A 26,352-nucleotide genomic window follows, 5' to 3' on the forward strand; every position below is an offset into this window, starting at 1 on the left:
TGCAAAAACACATAGCATAGCGGGCATTTTCTGCTTGCTCACGGCCCTCAACATCAAGTTGGCGACCGCGAGCAAGCGAAATAACATCCGGTGAGACTTTTTCCTTGTTCACGATCAGCAACATCAAGTTGCCGATCGCGAGCGTGGAAAATAAACCTCCCGGGGAGATTCTCAATGCACGGAGGTCAGGTTTCCCATTACGAGTGGTCGCGTATGCTCGCGACCGCTCGCGATGAGAAACTACCAGTCCGTGTTGAGAAAGCTGCCGCTCGAGTACAAATCTACTTGAGCGGCAGAACACGACCGCTTGCACTGTGCAAGATGCCGTTTGCAATGACAAGCATCCGGCACTGTGCAATCAGTGCAAACAGCATTTTGCACAGTGCACTACGCTGTTCGCGTAGCTACGCGTAGCTTGCATGGTGCGAAGTGCACTTCGCGTAGCTATGCGTAGTGCTACTATGCGAACTACGCCCAGGGTTAATCTTTTTGCTTTTCGGTGCGGTAATCATGTCTTGGAAGGGTGTAGAGCCCTACAAGTCTATACAGAAAGCCCTTCGATATTGAATCAGATATTGAAGAAAAGTCTAGAGTCTTTGGAGTTGCCAATTAATTATTTTCTTGTCCAATACATTGATGAATTGTTGGTAGCGTCAAGTACACAGGAGGCTTGCACACGTGATACCATTGCCTTACTGAGCCATTTAGTTAAGAATGGACATAAAGTGTTCCCGTCAAAACTGCAATTTTGCAAAAAATACATTCTGTATCTTGGTCACCATATTGAGAAAAGAGCAAGAAAGGTGTTCCAAAACAGAATCACATTGATTCTGAACATGAGTCCGCCCAATAGACAAAAGGAAGTCCTCATGTTTCTGGGAATGGTTGGCTATCATCGTCAATGGATTCAAAAATGTTCTCTGACAGCCAAACCTCTTCAGAGGCTGAAACACAAAGATCTGTCCGACCCGGTATCTTGGGATAACAATTGCATCTTTTACTGAACTGTGAGAGTCTTTGTCGAGCTCTAGCTTTGGGAATACCTGACTATAGTAAGAGTTTTACTGTGCTCTGCAGTGAGTGTGAAGGTTGTGCATTGTCAGTTCTAGCTCAAATATATGATACTGCACGTAGACCTGTGGCTTTATTTTTTTATTACTCTTGATTCTGGAGCCGTCACATTGTCTGGATGTCTGAAAGCCATTGCTACAACATGTGTGAGTATCGAACAGAGCGAGAGCATTGTCATGGGACATCCATTGAAAGTACATGTACCCCATTCAGGGGAGGTGTTGCTTACTCGTAATCGAACGCAGCATCTTACCAGCAGCTGCCTCACAAAGTATGAGCAGATTATTTTGGGAGCTGAGAATATTATGTTGATGAGATGCACGAGTTTGAATCCTGCAACTTTGATGCCCCTTCCTTGAAATGAGATTGTGGTTAATGAAGCTGATCATTATTGCCTGGACGTGACAGAGCTGTGCACAAAGCCCCATCCTGACATACTTGATACCCCTTTGCCTGAATCAGATCATGTGCTGTTTGTTAATGGATCATGTTTATGAGATGTGGAAGAAAATCTAAAAGCTTCATATGTAATTTCTACAGTTGGAAGTGTGGTTGAAGCTTCATGGTTACAAGGAATGTTTTCTGCACAACTGGCTGAGTTGGTAGCCTTAATATGAGCCTCTAGCATCTCTGGCCAAATGTGAGTTACTATCTTTACCAACAGTCGGTATGGATTTGGCATCGTACATGACTTTGGGCAATTGGGGTCACAGAGGGGGGTTCATGATGTCATCAGGTTCCCCTATACATAACAGAACCTATTGCTGTCACTACAATTGCCTGCCCAAATTGCTGTGGTGAAGTGTGCTGCCTAGCGGCAGGGCAATGTTTATGTTATAGTCGGCAACAGCTATGTGTATGAGACTGCACGCTATTGCACTCTAAATACTTATACCACAATGGAAATCCAATGGGAGAGACCTCTGAAGTCACAGATTACAGATTGTTGTTATCCACAGTAGGTACATGGGAGGAGGAAAAATCATTGCAAGCTGAAGTGCCAGAAGCTGAGAAACAGGGATGGGTTAGAGCAGGTTGCGCTAGGAGACAGGAAGAGGAAGGTATGGGTATACACTGATGGAAGACCTGTCTTGCAAGATAGTTTGATGTCACCTATGGCACGATACTATCATGGTCATGCACACATTGGGAGAGATGCTATGATGCATCTCTTTCACCAAAGATGGTTTATTCCAAGATTCAGGTCAGTTGCGGAGACTCTGTGTCATCGGTGCATGGTGTGATAACAACAAAATGCAGGAAAAATGGTCCAGTGATAATAATTCACGTAGGGAGGTCAGGAGGTCCTTTTAATCGAACTCGACTGGATTGAGAATTGTTCTTGTGATTCTATGTATTTTCTCACATTGGGTAGAAGCTTACCCTATTAGACGAAATGACGTTTAACTGTAGGAAAGTTGTTGTTGAGGGAGCTGATATCGCATTTTGGATTTCTAACTTTTTTGGAGTCAGAGCAAGGAACTCATTTTTATAATGAGGTCTTGAAGATGTTATGTGCAGCATTACAAATTGACCAAAAGCTCCATTATACTTACAGTACAGAGGCTTCTGGAATAGTGGAGCAAGCGAATGGGACACTGAAGTCAGACTGGCAAAGGAGTGTGCTTTAACTTCTTTGAAATGGCCTGATGCATTGCCTCTTGTATTGATGAATTTGAGAAGTACCCCAAACAAAAGAATGGTATTATCCCCATGCAAAGTAATTATGGGTAGGGCTATGAGACAGCCTGATGTACCTGCCAATGCCTTAGTGAACATTACAGATGACTTGGTACTCAATTACTGTAAAGGACTGGCTGATGTGGTGCATTCTGTGTCTGAGCAGGTTAGAGAAGCTGCAACTTCACCTCAACAGGAGCTGTGCCATCACCTTAGTCCTGGTGACAGGGTCTTGGTGAAGAAGCATGTACACAATCATGCTTGGAGCCTCATTGGCGTGGGCTGTCCCAGGTGATTCTGGTAACCACAACTGCTGCTAAGTGTCGTGATCTCCCAAATTGGGTGCACACTGCACATACTTACATAGTCCCAGTCCTCTTGAAGATACAGCACCTGTTTCGGATGTACTGGTGGCTACAGAGAGACAACTGACTCAGGTCAGCCAAGCTGTTGATGGCACACAAGCTAATGGGATTCCATGCACTGATTTTGAGGGGGTCTGAGAGAGTCGGCTCTTGTTTGTACGGAAGGGTCACAAGAGAAAGGGCTTACTAGGTGTGATTTTGACCCCGTTGAAGGGATACGTGCACCTGAAATGCAAGTAGTAACTGGAGAACCCTGGCCATAAAAACCAGAAAGATTGAGACGCATTTTGACAGAGAGAAAATCACCACGATCAATTGCAAAAGTCTATAGTCAGTCTGATCAAAGTGACAGTGATGATGAAGGGCCGTCAGTGAGAAGGTCCAAAAGAGCAAAAATACCAAGGTACATATACCCTGCAACTGAATTAACTTACTTGGCATTAAATGACTAGGTGGAAGCATATCATGGTTTTTGCTACAACAATTCAAGTTTGCTTGAGTCACCTTGAGACAATGTTGTGTTCTCATTCAAACTTGAAACTGATTTACGAATAAAAAAGAACTTGAGTCAATTTGTGCTGGTAATATTTTACTGCAAACAAGAACTGTGATGTTGTTGAGAGATTCATTTACAAGGCTATAAAGGAAACGTGGACTGTGCTATAAAGAGTCTTTATTGAAAAGACTTGCCAGAAACTGATTGATCTTTGCCTGTGCTGCAAAACAATTAATCCAAATTTTATCGGAAGTTGCGGGGTCTGATTTCAAAGATATGATGGCTCCAAATGTTATATTATTGAAACACAAATGTGTATGTGCATGTATACTTGCTGTTTTTTTTCATAAAGCTTGTAATACTTTTTATAGGTTTGAATTCACCCCATCATCTGTACACGATACAAACTGAACCTACTTATGGGACTAGAATTCCTTAATCAAATGAAAACAGTCTAAGCTTTTCAAATGAGAAACTATTACATGGAGATGTTTCCACTGGTAATTTTTCAATGAATGTGTGTACAAAACTCCTATTTGAATATGTAGAGACTATGGATGCTCATGATTGTTATGTGTGCATGCAGCTGCCTACATCAGTATATGAAGGTGTGACTTATCACCACCTTCCTATGACCTATGGAATTTCTTGTAGTGTGTTAAGCAGTTTATTTTATGGCACATGAAAATTTCAGTATTATTACTCTAATTATGATCTAATCTTGTCTGAAATACCTCAATCAATCAGCATTTGTATAGCTCGCTAATCACCCCGGGGGTATCCAGGCGCTGCATGAGATGGGGGTATTAGAACAGCCAGGTCTTGGGGCCGCTCCTTAATTCAGCGAGGGCAGGTGGAGTTTTGGAGGTGGATGGGGAGGTCATTCCAGGCCTTGGCAGCAAGGTGGGTGTAGGCACCTCCTCCAGCTCAGGTGCGATGGATGTGTGGGATGGTGGCGAGGGCCAAGAAGGCAGACCGCAGGTGTCTGATGGGCTGGTAGAAGGTTAAGCAGGTGTTCGGGTATTCTGGCCCTGGGTTGAGGAGGGCCTTGTATGAATGGGTGAGCAGTTTGAAGTTGCATCTCTTCTTGACGGAGAGCCAGTGCAGGCTGCGGAGGTCGGGGTTATGTGGGTTCATCTGGGCAGGTCCAAGATTGCTCTTGCTGTTGCTTTCTGGAAAGTTTGGAGGCTCTTGAGGAGGAGGGTGGTGGTTCAGTGTAGAGGGCTTGACTGGTGATAAGCGTTTGCGTGACAGTTCTTCAGTACCTCTGAGAAAATATTTAAATCCTGTACCTGATACTAAAACCGCAGAAATGATGGGAGAAATTTTTAAACCTACACAAAGGTTAAACACAGCCTATGCACTTAAACAATATTTAACCTGTATTTTACACCAGGTAGAGAAGGAATTTGAAGAAACTATAGAAGGCAGACGGAGTGAAATTATGAGCAAATCTGCAAGCCATTCTAAAATTCCATCTTGGGCGCTTAAGGAAACACAGGATCTATACCCTCCCAGGAACAATTCCCAATTTCCCAAGACGTAGAATGTATGGTCACATTGGCTGGAACCAACAAAGTTAATATTAACTTCAGTTTTATGTCGCAACATACATAGCTTTCCTCTATGTTGCCACCAGTCTAAAGCTATAGCAGCTTGGTTTCCCATTATTCTAAACTCTGATTCTTTAACCCCTTCTGTGCCCATGACGAGCTGGACTCGTCATGGGCCGCGGTTGCGCTGTGCCCATGACGAGTCCAGCTCGTCATGAACCCCGCCCGCTAATGCAACGGCCGGCACAGGGCGGGGAAAGGGCGTGGCACACAAGGGGTTAAGCTAGAAATATAGAGCAGAAGAAAGAAAAGCAACATTTCATTTTCATTGCTTTAAACAGCTGCTCCGTGACCTGGCTTACCTTTCACATCAGCTGCTGGCAGCAGGTATTGTGACGTCAGAACTCGACTGTAATGTAAGTGCCAAATTACTTCACACACTCCTATCGTTTAAGTGTTGGGAAGGCTTTTCCTGTTATATTTGTCCTCCTCCCAGCTGTCGAACGTCTGATCTACATACAGCATATTACACTCCAGAAAATTAAGGTTACCTCACCAGACACTCTATTATTATTGAGTCGTGCGAAGCTGTGAGGCTAGAAGGTAATGGGCCCTGCAATGTCAAAGTGAGCTTAGAAAAAATCCAAATAGTGCCGTGACAAGCTTACACTGCCAAAAAGAGAAATCTTAAGCATCATTTAAATTCCTTCAAGACATTCAGAAAACCGTTCCTATGAATTTAAAGGCTTTTTTCTCACAGCAGTCAACTTTGATTCACGCTGTTCTACTTTAAAATTCCGAACTTTGGTCTGAAGTGTTTACATTTATATTAACCAGAGAAGGAACACTTTTCTTTAGGATATGACCTAAAACATTCAGTTTAATAGAGGAAGACACAACTGACAGAGAGAAAGTAAGCCAGGCACACAGATAAAAAAAACAAAAAAAAACAAAGGTGAACTGACAGGCAGACAGAAAAGGGAAATTCAGCTATAAAAATGTTTGCAGTTTTCATGACTGCTGCCGTTACCTTTTACTGTGCGCCAGCTGAATGAGGATGTACACTGAAATTGAATCTGCGACGAACATGTATCCCCTTAATTTAGAACCTCTCTAAATTACACCTGATAGCAACAGCTTAGCTGCCATTTTGGAGCGGGCGCGCACACGCAGCACATTAAAGAGCTGTAAAAGGCTGCTTACTCTGCAGAAACCTAGGCGGGTTGTCGTTGACGTCGGTCAGCGTGATGTTCACGGTCGTGGTGCCGGATAATCCGCCCAGCTGGCCGCCCATGTCCTTGGCCTGGATGACCACTTGGTAGTGCTCCCGGTTCTCTCGGTTCATGTTTGGTAATGCGGTTCTGATGATCCCTGAAATCAAAGACACGTTTGAAGTATGAAGCAGAGCGGATACTTGTTAAAGGCCTTCTTCTAATCTAATCTTAGGGTTTTGTCCCCCGTTCATGTAGAAGATGAAATCACAAAGCCCTCTTTCCATGAACCTTAGCAATTCGGATTCGTACAAAAAACTGAAATTTGCACCTAAATTGGCAATACAGAACAGTCCATAATTTGGACTTTGATCCTATACACGTTTTACAGGTGATAGAGTTGTACTCCTGTAAATATTGCAACCTGCTGTATTTGAATTTACCGCAGCAAATGACCAGCAACACAAACTAAAGTACAGGCACAGTTCCAAATGACCCACAGACAGTAAAAAGCAATATGTAACGATAATAAGGCAAATAGTTGTCTGAACTGATGACAGTTGTACTCCCCATGTAAGCCTAGATATGGACACACTCTAAAAATACAACCCATGCACTGTTTAGATTGTTATTTTTTACAGAATTGATCGTGAAACCCAGATAATTAAAGTGCATTACGTTGAATATTTATAAAGTCCCTCCCAGCTCCTCCTTCCAGTGACTTGAATCTCTTTCCTATACCAGGGCCATTGGATTATGGTCAAGGGAGGGTTTAATTATGCGGCAGGTTTGACTAAATTATGCAGCCAGTTAGACAAATTTGGTGGCGTAAAGCGGAACATTTCGCTATAGTAGTCCGCCCTTATTTTGTCATTTTGCACAGGTTAACTGCCTTGCCACAGGTTTTACCTCTTTAGTACCAGTTTACCACCTAAATACTTCACGAACAACAGAAATGAGATGACAACATTTGCAAAGGGCCTCTCACTGCTCGGCACCACGTGTTGCTGATCTTTTAGTAACTTTTGTTATGTTTGAGATGAAAACAAATTTATTTAACTGAATATGAAGCAGATAATATATTAGGTGGCAAAATCAGTAAATCTATAATTATGAGGAAAACAGCACAGCCGCGAAATCGCTTAATTCCAATGGTCCTGCTAATATATTTGAACCATGGTTGGAGTGGCCTGGTGAGCAAGTAGGCAATCCCAGGGGAGGCTGATGTCCCAGGAGGCTGGTTATGACACTTTGAGGCCTGTTTCGGCATCCCGCAGTGGTACTGCACGTTACGCAGTCCCGGAGGCAACTTGAAATATTTGCTCTGGATCTAGCTTGCTTTAGCATATTTGCACATGCGGGCTGAATTTATAATTTTTGACAGCGCTCTTTTGAGTTCCCAGTACACCCCTGCTTTGTACAGAGACTCAAAGTGTTCCCTTGGACCAGCTAGACCAAGACCAAGAAATAGATAATATAAATATATATTTTTGATTTAATGTTACTTCTTGCATTTTAAACTTATTTAAGCACAGTTGAAGACCAAAGGCCTCTAGTCACAAAGATTTTCCTGTGAGCCGATGTGATTAACTTTTGCAGTACACCTGGCTTATAACTCAGTTCTAGCAGTAAGCAATGAGGGCTCCTGGTTTACTCCTGGAATTTAGGATTAAAACAAGAGTACTATAAGAGTACATCAAAGCAAAATCTTTGTGGATCGGGACATAGAATGCCTCACTATAAAACTTGTGCTTGCCTATTTAACCCTTCACATTCGAGCAAAAGATATCAGTGCCATGTAAAGAGGAATTACTGACCTGTATCAGGATCCACCGAGAAATACGGCTGTCCTTGAAGGATGCTGTAAACCACTTTGGCACTGTTCCCATATGAAGAGTCATCAGCATCTGCAGCAGTTACCTGAACCACAAACGTCCCTGCAGGATAAATAACACAGCTTAGTTCTTCAGTGTACCAAAGAGAGGAGCAGAAACACAGTGATGGTAAACACCCTGCATGAATTGAGAATGAGGGGCCTGTTAATGTGAAGTTAATATACTACTGAGCACAAATCTACCAACAGATTTAGCTGATGCTATTTTCAAGTCATGCTGCAGGGCCAGCACTATATTTAGGAAAAAGTGGATAACCACATAAGAAACTCTGCAGCAATGGGATACTACAGTGCACCAAAACTCTCAGAATATGTGCTTTTGGTTAGAACAGACGTGGCTCACTTTACTCCCTCACGAGCTCTCACCTCAGGGGCTGCACTGACAGTGTGTCACCTTTTTGTGGCAAATTGGGGAATGCTACATGAGTGGCACTGCTATCAGTATTACAGAAAGCGATACACAAGAATCTGAAGTGCCTTCTGTAATAGCATAGTGCTCTGGGCATGCATAGAGCGGGTGCCTATGCCTGTTGAGCATGCGACACCTTCGGTAATATGGCCCCTGGACAGTTGGGACCCATCGGACTACAAATTAAAAAAACAGAGCATCCTGATTGGTCACAAGGGCCTTTTCTGTCAACCATCTTGCTCCTGCAGGACAGCTGTCTCATGGGAGAGAGCGCACTGATTAGTTGGATGAAAATTGAACAGACAGTTTGCGTCCGCCATTACAGGACACGGGCCCCATCCCCACATCCTGAAAATTGTTTAAAAAGATGATAGGGGGCAGGTTTGGGGTACACAAACCCCTGGGCCTTGTGGTGGGGAGGTCATCGAGGAAAAAATCAGTTTATTTTTCATGTTGCCACAATCCTTTGGGAATCTTGCAGAAGCCAGAATGAAGCTCTATGGTCCCACACGACTCCCATAAGAGCACAAGTGGTCAGCACTGGCTTCTGCAGGACCCAAAAAGAAAAAATAGTAAGATAAATCTTGTAGGCAGAAGTGATGGAGATCCTACTCCCTCCAAACACTCAAGCCCCACTAGGTGGCCAGACCGCTACAAGGCATAGCCTAAACCTTGATCAGAAGTCTTTCTGGGGCGCTCACTCCATCCAGACATCAAAGCCTCATTAGTTTGCCAAGACCATACTACACACAGCTTTTGCTTTGTACAGCTGCCTTGATGGGGAGCCCCCTCCCTACAGGCAACCAAGCCCTGTGAGGTTGCCAAGTCCTTACTATCCACACTCTTCATCTTGAACTGTAGTCTTGACAGAGAGTCCACTCCCCCAGACATCCAAGCCCAATTAGGTGTCCAAGCCCCTACCATACACACACTTCATCATGTACAGAAGTATTCACACAGAGACCACTCCCTCTAAACATCCCATTTTCTGACAAAGCTCCAACGAAGGACACTCTTTGCCTTGTACAGAACTCTTGATTGAGAGCCATCTCCCTCCAGAAACCAAAGTCTCATTCAGTAGCCAAGCCCCTACTACGCACACCCTTCACCTTCTACAGAAGTCTTGATGAAGTGCCCTCTCCCTCTTGACAAAGTGCTCACTTCCCCCGGACATCCATGCCCCATTAGGTGGCCAAGCCCCTTCTATGCATACCCTTCATTTTTTACAGAAGTCTTGAAGGTGTGTTGTCTCCCTCCTGGCATCGAAGACTTATTATGTGGCAAAGCTCCAAGTACGCACACATTCCTGCTTGTACAGAAGTCCTGGTAGAGAGCCCATTCCCTCCAAACAACTAAGCCTCATTAGGTGGCCAAGACTCTACTATGCACACCCTTTGCCTTGTACAGAAGTGCTCATAAAGAGCCCACTCCCTCCAGACACCCAGGTCTCATTAGACACCCAAGCCCCTACTACGCAGACCCTTCATCATCTACAGAAGTCTTGATGGAGAGACCACTCCCACTAGTCAGTGAAGCCCCATTAGGTGGCCAAGGCCCTACTATGCACATCCTTCACCTCCACCCAGTCAAGCCCCATTAGGTTGTCAGCCCTCTACTTCGCACACCCTTCACCTTGTACAATAGTCTTGATGTAGAGATCACTTCTTCTGGACAGCCAAGCCCCATTAGGTAGCCAAGGCCCAACTACACCCATCCTTGACCTTGAGACACTTAACCTAATTAGGTGTGCATGCCCCTAGTGTCTGCCTTGCATGGTCAGATTGCTGCCCTTGCCTGAAAGTCAAGTTTTAATCTTTTGCCAAATTGAGTTCCACCATTTTTCCTGTGTCACTTCCCAAAATTTCCTATACGAATGTACATGTATAATCAATGTTTTCGGATCCCCCACCCCTCTTTTTGTTGGCCCCCACTTGAAAGATCAGCACAAAACTTTCCATGAAGGAGATGAGGTGGATGAACTTTTTTTTCAAAGTTTTGTGAAGATTCATCAAACGTCACTAAAGTTATTTGCAAGACAATCTGCATTGGCATAGCCAATAGGTCTCGCCTTTGGGAGCTTATAAGTGTTTAGCCAGCACTATTGGCTTTGCCAAAGTATTTAAGCTATGTTTGTAGAGCAGTGCGGCTGCTGTGCAGTATGTTGAGAAGTTATAATTAAAAAGTGTTATAAGAATTCTTGGTACCTTATATATAACCAATAAAACATTATGCACACTGAAAGGTCCTATTAAACAAGATTTATTGGGAGGTGTGGGAACAAACAAAAGGCAAAACGTTCTAAATCTGGTATGTCAAAAACTGATCCTTTATGCTGTGCCCCATTTCCAAATTGAAATCTCGGAACAGGAGGCAGTTACCATACTTGGTAACTACCTCACCCTTGGGCAATATTATTTACTATGTGTGGTAAATATTCCACCCTACCCTGCACAACTTGTAATCGGCACCTTACAGGACAAAAAAACCTTCTGTAGCATATTTCTATATTTGTCTCGTGATAACATTTAACACAAAATTATAAATTCAATCTCTGTAGATACAATGTATTACGTTGTGGAGAAAATAGGAACTGCCAACGCTTGTCTGATTCTTAATTTGATAGTGCAAAACTAATCTATCTATCCCTAAATACTTGTGTGTACCCTGCTACCCCCACTGCACACTTTATGATGCATACGGTAGTTCTAGGCAGTACTTGCATTATACCAAAGGACCGGTTGCCTCAACAAAGGTCAATTAGGAGGAGCTGCACTTTGACTTCATATTCTATGTTTGAAAGAGGCATCGAAAAAATACCTAAAATAGCAGAACAATGGCATGGATGCGAGCACATTAAAAGTAAAAGACAACAGGGTACATCATGTCACTGTAGTGTTTTCTAAGAAAAACAAACACGAGCAGATAGAAGAAGCAAAAGTAAACCTATGACATTAAACACTATGGGCGCTTTGCTTGGATCTGGTGGAACTTTGTGATTAATTCTTATTCCCAGAGCTCAGGAAATAGTTAAGCGTGCCTATCAATATGTGTTTGCCGTCATTGCAACCGTATTTTTTCCCATGAATGAAATTGTATAGGTTTGCTTTCTAAATCCATTCTTTTAAATTGTGTTTTTAGTTTTTAATGCTATTTATTGTAATGGGTTTTAAAAAAAAAAAAAATTCTTAACCTGTGTCTATAGAAGCCCTGTTGCAAGAAGTGTCCTTGACCTTTTTACAGAGATGTTTATGTACTTTGTCCCCGAAAATATTTTACATTTTTTACACTTTCTGTATTTCTGAAACTTTGTCAAAATGTGATACAAAATCTCCTTCTTATTTGTGTCCCAAGGAATCTTGATGTTCATGTATATTTTTTGCTTGTGCTTTTATGGCTTATTGCCGAAATAAAGTTTTATTATTATATTGAATTATTATTTACACTAATGGCCTTTTAACAGCTGGCAGACCATCAACAAAACTTGAAAAAAATAATTTTATATGACTTCTGTCTGGCCTGTGATAAAACATTTAAAATATAGAACATATTTTAGCATACAACGAGAAGGAGGTGATGAATGGTTTCATGTAGTGAAAATGGCAGCCTTGCAGAATAGCATCGGGAAAGGTTGTTTGCAGATGCTGTGAAGGAGGCAGCCCGTATACTGTGAGGCTCGTTTCCTGTACATGTGGCACATGCCCCAAAGACAGTACTGTACCAGACGGGAGGAAGGGTATTGCTCACTGTGTCAAGAAGAAGCGTTGCCATGGCCCCCCAAAAGGATAACTTGGTGAAATCCTGCTGTCTTTCTGTGGCTGCAACACAACAGCCTCCTGGGTGAGAAGGAGGCGGGTCGCGGGAATCATCTTGTGCTTCGGGAAATGTTGTTCTCATTTCTCAAGGCCTCGGGACACGAGGTTGTAAGACTGTTGCCTATTTGCAAAAGACACACATACTATATATTCAAAAAATGTCTGATTATTGCTTCAGCCCTATCACTTTCTGACTGAATTTCCTTTCTGTGTGCCAGATTTATCAACATACATCCGTGCCTGTCCGGTGCTAATAAAAGGTGCGACTCTTTTATTCGCTCAGAATATGAATCAGAATGATGCGAGTTTAGAGTTCTTACTAGAAAAAGAAAGTTAAGCCATCACACTGTGATATTTAAACACAGTAATAGACAACAGAAAGAGCTGATTAGGTGAATTGAGCAAATTCCCTGCTTGACACATAGGGCCAGATGTATGACGATTGCACTTTGCGACACGCAATTCGCAAGTCGCAAAATGCAATGTACAACAGTGCCTCAGACACTGTTTGCGATTTCCAATGGGGTCGCAAATTGCATGCCTCATCAATATTCATGAGGCATGCGCAATTTGCGACCCCATTAGGAATGGCTAGCACTCACAGGGAAGGTGGCCTGCTGGGGTCAGCAGACCACCATGTCTATGACTGCTTTTTCAATAAAGCAGGTTAAAAAAAAAAATGCGGCCTGTTTTCCTTAAAGGAAAACGGGATGTATTTAAAAAACAAAAATTTAACTTTTCAGTTTAATTTTTAAGGGCTGGCAGTGGTCCCTGGGACCACTGCCTGCTCTTAAAAAATATTTATGCACACGCTCACAAAGGGGAAAGGGTCCCCTGGGCACCCCTTTCCGTTTGCTAGTGGTTTACCACCAGGGCCGGACTGGCCGTAGCGGGCACCGGGCAATCCCCCGGTGCGCCACACGGGTGGGGGCCGGTTTTGGGCCCCTGGGGGCCGTTTTTGTTACAGGGCCGTTTTTGCAAAATAGTCCCTGTAACAAAATCGGCCGAAAACCGGCCCTCGGAAAGAGCTCGGTGGCACCCCCAAGCCCCGTTTACCACCTACTTGAAGTAGGTGGTAAACTGCAAGTGTTTTGCAACCACAAATGCGGTTGCAAAACAACAGTACATGGCATGGTGACTCGCTATTAGGAAGGTACGCTCCTTCCGAATAGCGAGAGTCGCATATGCTATTTTGCGAGCCAGTGACTCGCAAATTAGCATTTGTACATGCCTGGAACCATTTTTTGCGGTCGCAAATGGGCCATTATCCCATTTGCGGCTGCAACAAAGGGTTGTACATCATGTCCCTAAAATACTATTTCTACCTGCTCTCCGATTTAGGTGTTTTTGAAGGCACAGTGTGATTTTAGTGAAGTGCCAGCATCCTCGCAATCCACCGATCTCTCAATTAGTTGCCAATAGCACAAAATTGCAAAAGATAAGAGGTATGACATGTTCACCACCACTAGAGGTGTGTGGCAGTCAGCAGTGAACAGGACACCAAGGGCCCGATTCACAGAACTAACTTAAGACAAAATCCTAAACTTACTACTTTTGGTATTCGCAGAAGTTAGGATTTTGTCTTAAGTTTGTCTTAAGACAGACTTAAGACAGGATTTTGTCTTAAGTTTGTCTTAAGTCTGTCTTAAGTCTGTCTTAAGTTTGTCTTAAGTCTGTCTTAAGTCTGTCTAAAGTTTGTCTTAAGTCTGTCTTAAGACTGTCTTAAGTCTGTCTTAAGTTTGTCTTAAGACAAACTTAAGACAAAATCCTAATTTCTGTGAATACCAAATGTAGTAAGTTTAGGATTTTGTCTTAAGTTAGTTCTGTGAATCGGCCCCCAAGTATTTACTGGGAACCAAGTGTAAATTAATATTCCCAGCGCAGACACATGTCCATCATGGAATCACAAAGATGACAGGTTCTCTGTAAAATAAAAATAAATGCCTCAACATATTAAAAGAAATGAATTTGCAAAGCAATTCACGCTGCCTACCTCTTCGCTGAAGAACTGAGGTATGTTTTCATTGCCTGCTACGTTTAATGGACTGAGTCGTGTCTGAATCCCCCCCATACCTTTGTCCAAATCTAATATGCAGGCTTTTAAAAAAAAAAAATTAAAGAGCAAGCAGGAAGCCTAGCAGGTCTCTTGCCTTTGATGTGCATCAGAGCACAACATTAAAACAACATGAAACAAGTGTTGAGCGCGTCCCGGGATATTAGATGTGGAATATGATTGCCAAACAGGGCTTTAAGTGGGCTGGGTCCTGCCAGTGCTCAGGTTCCGAGACGGGTCCATATCGGGCTCTCACTTTTTACATTCAGGGTGGAGGGAAAAAAAGCTTAGCTCTGCAATTGTAAAACCCATCACTGCTTTTGATGTAACTTCAAAGAAACTCACTTTTCCGTTTTATATATTGCAAACTTGGAGCGCTTTTCATGAGCACCAGTTACATTGCACATAGACATATTCATGTTTTGAATCACACAATGTCAGACTAGAACCTGTTTTCTCAGCTCAAACATCGGCTGCTCTAGCATTATGCTGCAACCTCGCCCACAAAAACTGAAGAATTTTCAATATTATACACAACATAGCCATAGTTGTTGCTTATTTACCTTATGCAATATACAACCATTGACAAAGCCAGTAGCCCTGGCTTGTTGTTGGTGTAATGTTACTTGATGTGTTATATATCTGGATGAATGGACAGACGCAGTAAAATACCAGTCGGACGGGGCCAATGCTAATTACAGATTTTTAGCTTAAGTGTTTTAAGCCACGCCCTTAATTACATCGGCCACGCCCCCTACGAGAGACTCCCAACAGTTTTTTCATCCCAATTAAAGCTCTGTTGGCAAAGACATTATTATATCAAAGCTGCCCTGTTGGTTCGTGATTAGTATGACATCACATTCATACTCTACCACGGGGTGACATCAACAATGCCATGATGTAATCTTTTTCAACTGCACTCCTAGGTCGAACAAATGTCACATTTCGTCATGGTCTCCACTTTGTATTTTAAGTTTCTCCCTCATAGCATGTCGGCATAATGGAACCTTCCTGTCCTTATTGTATTTTGTGTTTTTTTTTATTTTTATTTTGCTATTTACTACTGTATTCTTTTTTAGTTGAAAATTTCAATAAAAACTACCTGAACAAAAAAAAAAAAAGAAGTACACAGGCTGCAAATAATACAACAATCCTGCTCCAGTCTTGCCTGCCGTGGCGGTTGGTGTTGTTACCCCACTCCTGCCTAGGCCAAGTCTCTGGTTTAGTGTTTTAGCATAGTCAAAGTACAGGAAGGGGGATCTTGTCTTCCAGCTCTGAGCAGCGTGCCCGAGCCAGCTGCTTAAGTGCATTCATCTACAGTTGAGCAAAAAAAAGTGGCCATATGTGGGAGCATCTGGAGCAGGTTAGTCTTGCATCGATAGGGGAGAAATATTGCCTTATGTTGGAAAAAAAGAAGAAAAAACTGGGTTGCAGTGATGTCCTTTTCACAGTTTGGCTACCCTTACAACAGCACTTCCCAGGTAAGATTGCACCTCCGTCACCTGCATACAGCTGCCGTGCCTGCCCTGGGTCTTTGGGTGTGTGCGTGATCACAGCATCTGCCTGTGCTAGCCTTGGTCATGTGGGGGTATGATATCCCTGGTTTCCTGAACCTGCTGCCATCACCTACCGGCTGCCACGGACATAGAACTGAGCTCCCCTGCAATAGCATTCTCCGCAAACGCGCTGGAGACCAGAGGGTAGAAGGGCTTCGCCCTGTGCGAGGAGGAAGGGTTGCGATGGCCATCCATCGAGTGCGGCCGTGAGGATACAATAAGCACACAGCAAATAAATAAACAAAACACAATGGATTCTCACTGCAAGGCAAGCCAGCAAAAACAAACTGTGAGAAACACAAAGAAAACCGTGCAGCTGGGAGCAGCGAGGTGGGAGGGAACCAACCAGTGTTAGGCTGCAATGCCCATAAAGGAGGAGGGAGGAGGGGCCATCACACACTGTACAGTGTGATGGCCAAACAAAACCTTCCCTTAGTGAAATTGACAGTGAGGGAGCTAAGTCAACAAAGGAGGGACAGTTAAACAAATCCACCAATAACAAGCTAGCACTTGTAAATGACAGAGATAACAGCCAATGGCAATAGGTGAGTGTGCCAAACCCCACAGAAGAGAAATAACAGGTCGATCGAAGCTCGACCTAAAAATGTTCTTTCTGTGAAAACCCTGACCTAGCTATAACTACACAGTGTCAACTGACACAGTGTAATACATCTATATCTATACTGTTAAAAATGTGGTTGTATGTTGACTGGGATATGAGCCCTAGTCAAGCAGTGAACATAGCCCTAGTCAGGGCAAGAGGGAGGCAAACCCTAAATTAGCTTGTGCTCACCCTGTAGTAGCTTGGCACAAAGCAGTCAGGCTTACCTTTTGAGGCAATGTGTAACGTATTTTGTCCAACACTTCAAACAGTAAAACAGTTAAAACACCATACAAAAAGAATCCATCCCAGGTTAGAAAAATAGTACTGGAGCACACTGCCTGGAAGGATGTCGCTCAGTGTTACAGTATTAGGCTAGCAGTGGTAAAGTGTTCTAAATCCAGCAAAAAAGAGGTCAGAAAAGAGGAGGAGGCAGGCAAAAGGTTGGGGGAAAGACCACCCTAAGGCTGTCAGGTCTAACATAAACATTATGGACAATATTTATGAAAGGGTTGCGTCACATTTGCACCATGCAATGGGGTGCTTGTGTGACCCAGCCATTAAATGCAATTACTCAAGCCACACAGGCCACCTTGAGTGGCCCTGAGTTGCTTGATAAATCCAGAGTAACGCTACACAGCGCAAATGCTTCATTGTGTTTCTCTGCCCAGGTTAGGCATCCCATGGGTGGTGCATAGGTGTTCCCATGCAGCTCCCATGGATTTTGACACATTCCTAGATTTACCAAAAGTGGTAAACCTGGGAATGCGCCAAAACATTTACGCCTCCGCAGGTGAGGCTTAAGGGGGAGAAATATGTTTATTTCTGCTAGTTTTTCCTATTTCTATGTGTGCTGCATTCTGCAGCACACATAGATAGACAAGAATGCCTCAGTGAATTGGTTTTGTGCAGGAAGGTGCCCCTTCCGGCGCAAAAATAATCCTCCTTACAACACAGGCACCTTTGCCCGATGGTGCAAAAGTGCCTGTGTTAGTGCTAGGGAGCACACTGTGCGCCAGCACTGGGAAAAGGCAGCAATGCGCTGTATTGTGTTTACTACGGCGCTTTCCTGCCCTTTCCCTGTCACGTAGCTCTGTAAGGTGACTTGCTGCGTTGAGTGACATATTGGTAAATATGCCCCAATATATTTGCTTTATGCACTTTTTTTTTTAGATCATCCACTACATTTATTATGCCTGTATTGACATGTCGGCTGCTGATCTTATATAAATAGCAATTTAAGAGTATTAATGTTTTCTTCTATTTTTGCTTTTTCATTTTCCTTAATTGATTTTAGGAAATGTCACTATTGATCGTTTTACGTATATCCTTGCGTGTTGTTTTGTTCTACTTTTACAAAGCTAATTGCTTGCTGCTGCGCGTTCACCGTAGTAGGGCCGGCTCACATTGTGATCCCACCACGGAGAGCCCCGAGGGCTTGCGAGGAAGGCTGATGAAGTGGTATCACACTGGGAGAAGCCTGAACGCTAGCAGCAGCAAACATTCTGGCATCTAAACAATACAGTCAATGAACAAAAGAAAATTCACAACAAAATACATCAATGCTACAAATATCGACATTATCTGCACAACTACAAAACCATGTTTAAAAACTAAAACATTGACATGAGAACCACCAGCCTACACTCAAGGGGAATAGAAAAGTTCACTGTGAAAATATTATGCAAAGCTGAATATGCTAATAGCAAAGGGCAATTCAACACCTATTCTTAGTGTGAGCCATTGTTAACTTTAAGTATGCTGAAAGGAAATCAGAATCTGAAAAGAATCTTTAACTTTTACCCTGCATCATGGCATATAGTAGCTTTGATTGCCGCTGATTCTATATAAGGCCTCAAACTGAGGGGCTCTTGCGCCACCGGTACGTAACTTTTAAAATGGGAAAAAGCGACCTACCGGCGGTTTAAGGGGCTTGTAAACAAGCCTGAGTGCCTAGCATTTTGGATGATAATAGTGCACTTAGTTGAATTCTGATATAAAAGCATGGACGTCAATTCACCAAAATGCCAGGGGTAGCGGAAGTGACTTCACATGCCCCTTGACCTTCACTTTCACTCACTTACACAAACATATTTTTATATATATATACACGGATTCACACATGCACACAGACATACACACACACTCTGCCAATAAATGCACACACGTTCACACATACACACACTCTTGCTTACATAAACATACTCGACTGCAGACATGCACACAACATACATACATACATTTAAAAGCTTCTTTTTTTTACTTAACTCAACTGCCAGGGAAAGTCATATTCCAACTATTTGTACTCAATTTTTTATTCAACTAAAAGTGAATAATGTAATATTATTCACTATAAGTATAATGAAAAAATAGACATAAACCCAAAAATGAGGGGAGCGAAGCCCCCACTGACGTGCTTAAGGATGAGCTGCTTCTGTTCCTACCACTGATTTTGCCACTGCTTATGCTAAGGGTCGCAAAGGCTGTGCCAAAGGTTACAAGGGGCACGCCAGGGTGAACATCAGCGACCCCTTGTGACCCCTAAATGACTTCCATGTATAGCAAGGGTTCAGCATTTACTTGTAGTATTATTAAATCATTCAAAAATCTGCAAGTTCAAATGAGGAGTAACATGTGGCATTGTATTTGGCCTATAGCCCAACGTTTTTTCCATGACAAATTTTCCTGTCCCAATGTGTCCCTGTAAATAAAGGATGCTCAGTAATTACAGCAAATCAAGATAAACAAATTTAAGCACAAACTTTCGCTCGCTATTCACGAAGGTGTGGTAAATACTGCAAGATTTGAAATCCTGATTGGGCACAAACTCTTGTCTATGCCCAAATATGAATTTTGCAGGACTCTGAATGAGTACTACTGTAGTAAGAACATTTCTTAGTCTCTCCTTTCCATAAACATACATAGGTTTGAAATACATCCACTAGAATATCGCCCCAAAAATATAAATCATTAGAGTTAGCTTATCTTTCAGGTATACTTTTTTTCTAAAATATGCCAAATAATTATGTTGTACTTTATTCTCATGGATTTTCTTATTTTTTCTCTTAGTCCTTCAAGCTATCGTCTATATTATTGAATTTCATTTTCAGAAAATAGGTAAACACATGTGGGCAAGTGCAGCATATGCTGTACATGCACATAAAGAATTGAAAATAATAAACACAACTACTGACACTACACTCTCAAGAGGGATTGTGCTGAGTGCTCAGAGAATTTATTGAAACATGACTGGGTGTAGTTGGCATTTGGGCATTGTGTATTCCTCCACGACAGCCACACACAATAAATGCCTAGGTGTGACTTGATGGGCCTTCATTGACAGGATGGGAGGGAGGAGCCCAGCCTTACTTACACCTGAATATGCGTTGTCCTGTCTTCACCCAACAAGCTTAATGACCCTTAATTGTCACTTCAGCCAGCTTGGAGCCAGAGCAGGGAAGGCAGGTAATTCCAGGCTCTTCAAAGACAAGGTCTAGAAGCTTCTCTCAATTTCCAGAACCAGAGCATCAGGGTATAAAATAAATACCTAATACTCTGCTAGGATGAAGGACTTCTGTGCTGCTAAAAGGACTGCCACTCTGCTGGACTGCTACTCTGAAAGAACTGCTGCCTCTCTGTGCTGACCTGATGCCTGTTGCCCTCTTGTCTAGGGAGGAAGAACTGGACCTGCAACCCATCTCAAACCCAGAGCCCCACAGGGACTCAAAGGGCTAGTCTGCTGATTTCCTGATCTGAGCCTCGGGACATACCAGGCTCCCCAACAACTCCTGGATGCATCTACAGCGAGTTCCAAACCCGCAAGAGATGTCTCTCAGGTACTGGACCTTTGGTGTTGCTCTTGAGCTCCTAAGGTCAAGCTCTTGGTCTGTGCATGACTACAAAGGGGCCCAGTCACACAGAAACCATGCCACTCGTACAGAAAATCAGCGCCAGCCTGTCTCCCCGCACAGCAAGCATCTTACGCCCACGTGGGACCCCAGCATGAAACTTCAGCCCATCCATCCACGATGCATGGCCTGCTTTTTGCGCCCCGCCGACCACCACCAGTGACGCTCTCCTTGCTCCTCACAACCCTCTCTTATGTGAACAGGACCCTTGGTACAAAACTTGAGAAAACTAGACTTCAGCTGGACTAATCTGGGACTGTATCTGAATCGCCCTTCATCGTAGCTAGCCTGAACTTTTGATTTAGACCCGATTCGGTGTGACCAGATATTTGTGGTTGGTGCTTTATGCTGTTAGGAAATATTTTTCAGTTTATTCTTTAAAAATTCATAACTCTTACTGATTGCATTTTTGACATTTTGGTCTTGTTTTGTTCATTAAATTAAGCCCTTTTTCTAGTCTGGTGTCAGATCTTTCAGCATGGTGTTTTCACTGTTTTGTGGTGTTGCACAAATGCTTTACACATTGCCTCTAATTTAAACAAGACTGCTGTGTGCCAGGCTACCAGAGGGTTGAGCCGAGGTTAATTTGGGGTCTGTTTGTGCCTTACCTTGACAAGGATTGTGATTACTGTTTGACCAGGACTCACACCCTAGTCAACCAGTAACCCAAATTCTAGCAGGTATGGTAATAAGATCTTAGCATATGTTAAAAAAGAAAACACAGAAATTCACTTAAAAAATGAAGCGCTAAAGTGGCATTGAAGTTAGGTGTGAAAAGAGATAAAAACTTTTAAAAACTGAAAAATCACTGACATTCGTCAGCTATAGTTTAGTGAACTGTAACTTGTTCCCATCATGCACTGCTTATGAATTTACATATTACATCACTCATGAAATGTTAAACAACAGAATTGATAACATCACAAATGACATCTCAAATCACATCATAAATTACATCACTGATAACATCATGAAGTTATTGTGGCACCGTCCATTTGGGTTTGTGTACTTGAATTAATCCAACAAGCAACAACTGTTCCCAATTTTCCATCACAAATTGTTTGATAACATTTGAGCTTATGCTAGATACGTAGCATATCTGGCAAGTCACCCGCTTGTGATGGATGTTACCCTCCTTTTACTCTTTGTACCATATGATAAATTGTTTTTTTCCTGTTAAGCTGAATTAATGTTTCATTCTTTGCAATTCTCCCCTGTTAACATGGTCCAGTATAATTGCTTAGTATATTTCTTTCTGAGAATGTATCAGGTGGTAAATTAATATCACATACCACTACAATATTATTATTGTTGTGGTTTGTCAAACTGTTGGCATCTCATTTATTACGGAGTCTAATGTAGTACTCTATTCTCCAATAACATGTCATCATCATTGATATTTCACTGATAACAGTGTCCTTTTTCTCGTTGCAAGTTTCAGTACCCAATGTTTCGTATTCAGGCAAAAATTGCTAAACCTCCCCATCCAAATGTATTGGAACTGTAGACGATGCACTCAAATACTTGTTACCCTGTGTAATTCATTATCCATTCTAGAATACGAATATAATGGTCATGCTATAATTATATCGTTATCTCAATCAGACTGACTCTGTAGACATATGTATATGAATACACACAAAGATTATGAATGATTTGACAATTCATAAGTAGCATTATTGTACCTCATCAGCTGAATCATTGCTTTTATGTATACAATAAAATTATATAAACACTAAGCAGGTCATGTAGTGCTTAATCTGTTTAAAGAATCGCTATTTTATAGACTTCAAGATCTATTGCTAATATATTTACACATTTTTACACATAGTTGTTCTCCTTTCCCCTAGAATAGTATTGAGTAGATTTCCAGTGCAATCTTGTAGGGCATTTTTCCATTGTTACATGTCCCCTATGTACAATTTTCTTAATTTCTTTGTCGTTTTTGTAACTAGATTTCAGTCTTTTTAACTTCCTTTAGATTTTGAAAAAGTGTTTCTTTTTTAAGGTATTGTTGTTTCTGGGTTTTTTTTCGCTAACTTTCACTGGTTTTGTATGAGTGGAATTTGACCCTAACTATAATGTCCCTGTAACCTTGGTTTTGTTGTTGTGAATTTCGATAGTTTTTAGTGTTATTTCCAGTGTGCGAGTCTCTGAGTCTGTGAGTGGGTGTGTGAGTCTGAGTGGGTTTGTGAGTGGGTGAGTGAGTCAATTTTTGGTGAGTGCATGAGAGTCTGTGTGGGTTTGTATGTGCGTGCGTGCGTGACTCTGATTGGCTCTGTGAGTGGGAGCATGAGTCTTTGAGTGGGTATGTGAGTGGGTGCATATGTGTCTAAGTAGGTCTGTGAGTGGGTATATGAGTGTTTCAGTTGGTCTGTGAGTGGGTACGTGAGTCTGTGAGTGGATCTGTGAGTGAGTGCATGAGTACCTGAGTGGGTCTGTGAGTATATTTATAGGTCTCTGAATGGGTCTGTGAGTGGGTACGTGAGTCCCTGAGTGGGTCTGTGAGTGGGTACAACACTGTCTGGGTAGGTCTATGAGTGTGTGCATGAGTCTCTGAGTGGGTCTGTGACTGGGAGCATGAGTGCCTGAGTGGATTACGAGCTGAGCTGTAAAGTGTGTGCTTTTTAAAGGGGCGTACCACAGGCCGCTGTACCAAAAGGGCTGCAGGGACCTGTGTTATGCTCCTAACTAATTGTCACTGCCTCATACAGGATTGAGTTCCATGGCTCTCTGATTAAAGACACATGTCTGCCGTCCATTAACTAATGGAGGTTTCATAAAGGATGATTAACTTAACCTACATTTATTTAGCAATTAAGCTGTGTGTTATTATATATGTACATACCTAAAGGAGAAAGACAGGAAAAAGTAACCACATTTTTGTTTGCAACACCTTTGACTGCACCCCCATTAAGCACAGCATCACAGTTCCCTTACTTTTTATAATTAACTTAGACCGCCGGGAGTGGGGCCATGTGGCCCAACTCCCTGGGCTGATTTTGGCCCCAGGTACCCTATCCCCCAGGGCCTGGCTTCATAATATTTATAATCTAAAGGGGGCGGGGGCCAAATGGCCCCCCTCCGGGGGTCAATTTTGGCCCCAGGGACCCCATCCCCTAAGGCCTCACCTTAAATATATTAATGTTTAATTGGGTAGTGAGTGGCACTTTGGGTGGGTGAGTGGGAGGGTGAGTGGCTGAGTGGGTGTGTGAATGACTCTATGGGTGAGCAACTGGGTGGGCAAGTTGGTGTATGGGTGAGTGAGTTGCTGGTTGAGTAGGTGTATGGGTAAGTAAGTGGGTGTGTGAGTGGCTGTATTGCACAGTAAGTGTCTGTGTCAGTGGCTGTATAGGTGAGTGATTGGGCGTGTGAGCACTTGCATGTATGTGTGAATGGGTATGTAAGTGCTTGTATGTGTGAATGAGTGGCTGTGTTACTAGCTTTATGGGTGAGTGAGAAGCTGTATAGCTGAGTGAGAGGGTGTGTGAGTGGCTCTACGGACAAGTGGGTGGGTGTGTGAGTGGTTGCATGGGTCTATAAATGGGAATGTAAACAGTTCTGTGGGTATGTGAGTGGGTATATAAGAGACTGTATAGGGGTGTGAGTGGGCATGTGAGTGGCTGTGTGGATAATGTCATCCGTGATGTCATTTGAAATGCAATCAGTGATATACCTGACCATGTCATGAGGGATGTAATATGTGAGGTCATAAGCAATGAATTGTGTGGGTGTAAATTATAGTTAGCTCAGGTAACTATAACTGATGAATTTCTATGGCTTTGTACCAGTGAAATCTGAGCCTAACTATAACGTCCCTGTAACCTTTGCTTTTTTTCAGTGATGTTATAAGTTTTGTAATGTTATTTCCTAACTATAACATCCCTGTAACCTTTGTTTTTTTCAGTGAATTTTTAAGGTTTTTAAATTTTTATTTCTAAAGAATTATGTCACTGTAATTTGTAGTTTTTTAATTAATTTCTAGTGTTTAGCTTCAATACTAAGTATACTACAATTATTTTGATTTTTTTACTTAGTTTTTTAAGTACATTCTTTTTTATATAAATATACTTTACATATATTTTAAAAGAAAAAAATCACATATGTACCTAATGTGAAATATATTTTTTTTTTGATAAATGTAATTAAGTACATTTCATTTCCTCCATGGGCTTGAAACTTACAGTGGATGAGACTCTATGGTATTTAATCCCGATCACCTGATCAAAATAAATTAGCGAATCCAGATCCGCGTATTAGCCGAAAATTCTATCAATTATTTTGAACATGTACACCCCACCATTTTCATTAATGACATCAGTGTGAACATATTTACAAGTATATATAAGGCACCCTATATCTCTGTTTCAAGAAAATTACCCAAAAATCTGCAAATCTACGGAACGGTTTCGCGAATTCAGCTTTCCCTTTTAATTGGATAAATCAGGACCCCACCCATGTACATGGAAAACCACACCCAAAAGCAGATAGTTCTTCAGTGAAGTCTCTAGAAAGAGGAATGATAACCAGTGGCGCTCTGCTTTCAGACAATGTCTGAACCTACATCTTCTGTTTAGCATGAACGTCCACAATGTGTTCAGGATGAGGATGAAGATACATCACCTCGTGAAAAGAAAGTGATGTCTGGAAGCACTTACAATACCTTCGTTGAAAAATAAGGTAACAGCAAAATATGTGCAGTGCAATATTTGCAGCAAGCATTTATCCAGAGGCACTGCAAAGAAGAATTCACATGGTACAAGTTTGATGTTGAAGCACTTATGTTGTGAACCATTCATTACCAAATAGACTGCTTCAAATGTCTATCCAGTATGCATGTAGTTCTCTAACCACCTATACAGTTGTTTTCACACCTTCAATTCCCTACTCATTATCTATACACTTCTAGGAAACACCCTGTCAGTCCCTTTGCAGTCTTCTAGTGACGCATTCAGCACCATGTAGTAATCCATTCACTGTGCCAAAACGCAAACATTTATACATTCACTAAGACACTCTGTTTACAGTACTGTAATGATTCAGTCACTGTCTAAGTATTCATGCACTGAGCCAGGCCTTAGCACATGGACTGCTTCAAACCCCTATGCACTATGCATGCAGTTTTCTAACCACCTACAGACTTGTCTTTTACACTTTCAATTCCCTAGTCAGTATCCATATATTCCAGCAAACATCCTGTCACTCCCTTTGCACTCTTCTAGTGACCCATTCAGTACCAAGTACTAATCCATTCCCTGTGCGAAAACCCAACCACTTATAAATTCATCCAGGCAGTCTCCTTTCTGTAGTCTAATCATTCAGTCAGTACAGAAGTACTCATGCAGTGAGCCGGGCCTTAGCACATGGACTGCTTTAAATGCGTATCCAGTACGCATTCAGTTCTCTAATCAGCTACACAGTTGTCTTTTGCACCTTCAATTCCCCAGTTAGTATTCATATACTTCTAGCAAACACCCTGGTACTCACCCAGTGTGTCTCCTTTTAGTAGTGTAATCATTCAGTCACTTAGCATGTAGTCTTTTAGTGAGGTAGGCTTTAGGACATGAACTGCTTCAAAGTAGTATGCACTATGTATGTAGTGTTTTAATCATCCTCACACTTGTGGTTCAGGGCTTTAGTTTCTTAGTCTGTTTTTATATAAAATGTGTTTGTACAGTAATGGAATACTGTAAATTTGAAAGTTATTAATATACATTTATTTGTGATTCTTTTTTGCAGATAC

At 42.2% G+C, this 26,352-nt stretch overlaps 1 protein-coding gene across 1 annotated transcript in view; it reads right to left on the minus strand.

Moving 5' to 3' along the window:
• LOC146822832 (cadherin-10-like) overlaps window positions 1-26,352 on the minus strand; it is a 919,004-nt gene that overhangs the window by 202,395 nt on the left and 690,257 nt on the right. The window contains exons 4-5 of the mRNA XM_085607023.1: window positions 8,194-8,313; window positions 6,369-6,536 (exon numbers count right to left, since the gene is read on the minus strand). Of these exons, the coding sequence (XP_085463149.1) occupies window positions 6,369-6,536; window positions 8,194-8,313 (288 nt within the window). The remainder of the gene's footprint in view (window positions 1-6,368; window positions 6,537-8,193; window positions 8,314-26,352) is intronic.

This window comes from Triturus cristatus, chromosome 5_2 (genome assembly GCF_964204655.1).
Source record: "Triturus cristatus chromosome 5_2, aTriCri1.1, whole genome shotgun sequence".
In the NCBI taxonomy this organism is placed as follows: domain Eukaryota; kingdom Metazoa; phylum Chordata; class Amphibia; order Caudata; family Salamandridae; genus Triturus; species Triturus cristatus.